Source organism: Fonticula alba (assembly GCF_000388065.1).
Source record: "Fonticula alba strain ATCC 38817 unplaced genomic scaffold supercont2.4, whole genome shotgun sequence".
Classification (NCBI taxonomy): domain Eukaryota; order Rotosphaerida; family Fonticulaceae; genus Fonticula; species Fonticula alba.
The window spans coordinates 2,379,391-2,382,507 of record NW_009242974.1 but is presented as its reverse complement, the minus strand read 5'-3'; the positions used below and the strand labels follow the sequence as shown (position 1 = coordinate 2,382,507).

Below are 3,117 nucleotides of genomic sequence, written 5' to 3'. Positions count from 1 at the left end.
CCCCAATACAACATCTTCCTCTCCCCCACTGCTCATCTTTCAGCCCCTCGCCCCCCGGGATAGGTTTTTCACGCCTGGGGATTTCTTGGGGCAGGTGTATTTTCACAAGCACATTACTCACTCCGACAGGGGTCCGAGAAGGGCAGGAGGGAGGAGGCAACAGTCCTGTGTGCCTGTCGCATCTCGACCCCACACTGTGGGCAGTGTTTCACAGGTGCGCCCGCGCCGACACCGCGGCCAGTGCGTCACGATATTGAGCGAGCTGGACCACCGCATGGTGGGCAGCCTCTTCGGCACAGCCGATGGCCACAGTCCAACCGCCACCACCATGGCCGTAGTTGTGAACCACCAAGCGCGAGACCTGTTGCGAAGGGACCCCGTGGCCGGGATTCGGCTGGCGGCTGGCGTAACGCGCCGAGTCCGGGGTGGCCCCGCTGGCAGCCGTCCCATGGGTGAACACCTTGCCGGTAGATAGGTCCAGCTGGAACCACTCCGGCTCAAGGCGGACCTCATCGCGACAGGGCCGCAGCCCAACACGCTCGCGCAGGATTTCCACCTTCTTGCTACCCTCGGCTGTAAGCCGGCCGCAGGAAAGCCCGCGCGTGCGGGCAAGGATGGCGTCGGTGGTCTCGCTGCGGACGCGCATGCACTCATCATGCTCCTCATAGGTGCCGCCTGTAGGGGGAGGTTATGGTTTGGTTAGGTGGCCACGAGTCTCAAAAGGGCAAGCTGACACACACACACACACACATGAATATAGGTGTGTCACCAAGGCACCATGGTGGAAGACGCACCAAGTACGGTATCATGCATGCGGGGAATGATGTAGCCCAGAGATAGAGGCCCAGTGCGGACGCTATAGACGGTCTGCATTTCGCGCGCACGCCCGTGTATGTATGTGTGTGTGTGTGTGTGTGTGTGTGTGTGTGTGTACGCGCGCGTCAAGGTCGGTTGAGTGGAGCATTCGCGACGCGAGTGTAGGTATGTGTAAGTAGGCTGGCTGGTCAAAGGGCGCGGGCCAGTGACAAACATGGGCCACACGTACCGGACAGGCCTGCACACCCTTGACCACAATGATCTGGCCACGGGCCGGGTAGACGCGCGCATCGCCAACCAGCTCGCGGCTGCCAAGGCCCGTGCAGTTGATAACCGCATCAAAGCCGAGAGAAGGGCACAGCGCCTCGGACAGGTCATTGACCTGCAAATGGACCGGACCCAGCGGACCGACCATTCGGCCGGCAAAGGCATCCGCGATGGCCGGGGCAAAAGTTAGCATGCATTGCCCATATGCAGGCAGATGGCAGGTGCGCGCTCATGCACATCGCATTGGTGATGGCCACGTACGAACTTCCGCTTCGTCACGCCACCCTGCTCGAGGAAGCGTGCGAAGAGATACCCCAGACAAATGTCCGGATCGATGAGCAGGGTCTTACCCCCATCAACCATGTCATGGCCGGCCGGGATCTGCACATCCGGGCGCTCATCGGCGGCGGACTTGTGCGCGGCCAGCGACACCTGCCCATGAGGCTCGACATGCGCCATGACGCTCGGCCGGACGCCGATGGTCTCCGACCCGAGAGTCGCCACCCAACGCTCCATTTCCTGCTTGGTGCGCTCGGCCCAGTGCTCGACACGGTGAGCCGGGTGGATGTTAAAGGGGAACCAATAGGCACCAGCCACATTGGAGGTGGTGTGAGGGGGGAAGTCGGCGGCCCAGATCTCCACATGCGGCGCGGAGACCGACCGCTGGGGCGCCGGCTGCTGAGGCGACACCGGCCCGGCGAGGCGCGGATGGAAGGCCACCGCCGGCAGGGAGCTCCCCGGGGCGCTAGCCTCCGACGGGACAACGCCCAGCTGCAGGGCCGGATGCGCCTGCAGGGCCAGGGCCGTCGTGACACCAATGACGCCAGCACCGATGACCAGGATGCGCGGCGGGGCCCCGGCCGCCGGGGGGCTAGCACCAGCGCCAGCCGGGATGCTGGTGTTCTGCTTGAAGCGGTAGCTCGACTGTCCGGACATGTGGAGCGGGCCTGTCACCCGGAGACCGGAACCCAAGAGGAAGGACAGCAGGTCAGGAGGCAAGGAGGCAAGGTCAGGAGGCAAGGAGGCAAGGTCAGAAGGCAGATCCCGGGCAGGGATGAAGGCTGAGAAGGTGAGACTTACGCCGGTTGGGGGAGGATGGGAGGAGGGCGAGGGCGGTGGCGCGTAGGCCTGCCGATGTGCGATTAAAGGCCAAGAAGGGGAGCGGGAGGGCGGGAGGGCGCATTGATGGCCTCGACAGATCGTCTCCAGCTCGTGCGGGCACAAGTACCCCATCCCCCCCCCCCCTCTCTCTCTCTCTCCCTCTCTCTCTTTCTCTCGTTTGGCCCCGCCCTGCCTCTCCCGGTGGCATGCTCCCAGCTTCACCCCTGTGTATCTCTCCCTCAGCATCTCTCACTATATGGATTTCTCCGACCCCCCTGGGATCCGGGTTCACCAGGCAGATGGAGGCCAGGAGCGTCCCATTCAGCTGGGGGATTTTTGAACGGCTCGGCGCGTCGCCTTTTTCAAAGCAGCGCACCCAAGCACGGAGTACCGATGCACGTGCAAAAGGGTGCACCACGCAAGCTCCCTCCGCGGCCTGGAGTTGGAGGAATGGCCCGGAGCTCGGTGCCTCGTGCCCGTGCAGGCAGCCGCGCGGCGCAATCCCCGCTGCACCGCGGATCGGCCCCCAATCGGTGCCCGCCTCCCCCCTCCCCCTCGCGCACCAAAGAGCCCCAGCCGGGGACAAGCTCCACACACCCTTCGCGTGCCCATGCGCGCGGCACGAATGTCTGATCGAGTACTGGGGCCTCGGGAAAATGATCGTGGGCAGAATAAAGATGATACATAACCCGCCAGCCGGCGAAACCCTAGTTATCGGGAAGAGGGGCCTTGGCCCCATGGTGCACATGACGTGCACATGATCTATTATACAATTCGCGAGTTGAGCGCGTGATCGAGAGCACACGCACTTTGACGCGTGTGGGGTTCTCTCTCTCCCCCCCCCCTCCCCCCGTCTCCTCCTTCTGGGAGGGGGCCGGAGAGAGTGGGGGGCGGGAGAGAATTCAGGAAAAGGCGTTTGTCCAAGGCAAGGAG

The 3,117-nt window shown here is 63.7% G+C and overlaps 1 protein-coding gene across 1 annotated transcript; it reads right to left on the bottom strand.

Annotated features, from left to right (window-relative positions):
- Nucleotides 1–33: 33 nt before the first annotated feature.
- Nucleotides 34–2,265, bottom strand: H696_03058 (hypothetical protein). Its single transcript, XM_009496946.1, has 5 exons — nt 2,164–2,265; nt 1,345–2,030; nt 1,046–1,198; nt 795–867; nt 34–675 (listed from the first exon to the last, which is right to left on the bottom strand). The coding sequence occupies exons 2-5, from the start codon at nt 2,017–2,019 to the stop codon at nt 209–211; spliced, it is 1,368 nt and encodes a 455-aa protein (XP_009495221.1). The 5' UTR covers nt 2,020–2,030; nt 2,164–2,265; the 3' UTR covers nt 34–208.
- Between the last annotated feature and the right edge of the window lie 852 nt (nt 2,266–3,117).

Excerpts from the sequence above, each read along its gene's own strand:
- H696_03058 (XM_009496946.1), bottom strand. The coding sequence starts at position 2,019 with ATGTCCGGACAGTCGAGCTACCGCTTCAAGCAGAACACCAGCATCCCG. Across the intron at positions 868-1,045 it reads AGGGTGTGCAGGCCTGTCCG|ACCGTCTATAGCGTCCGCAC; the intron begins GTACGTGTGGCC and ends CGCGAAATGCAG. Across the intron at positions 676-794 it reads CATGCATGATACCGTACTTG|GCGGCACCTATGAGGAGCAT; the intron begins GTGCGTCTTCCA and ends CTCCCCCTACAG.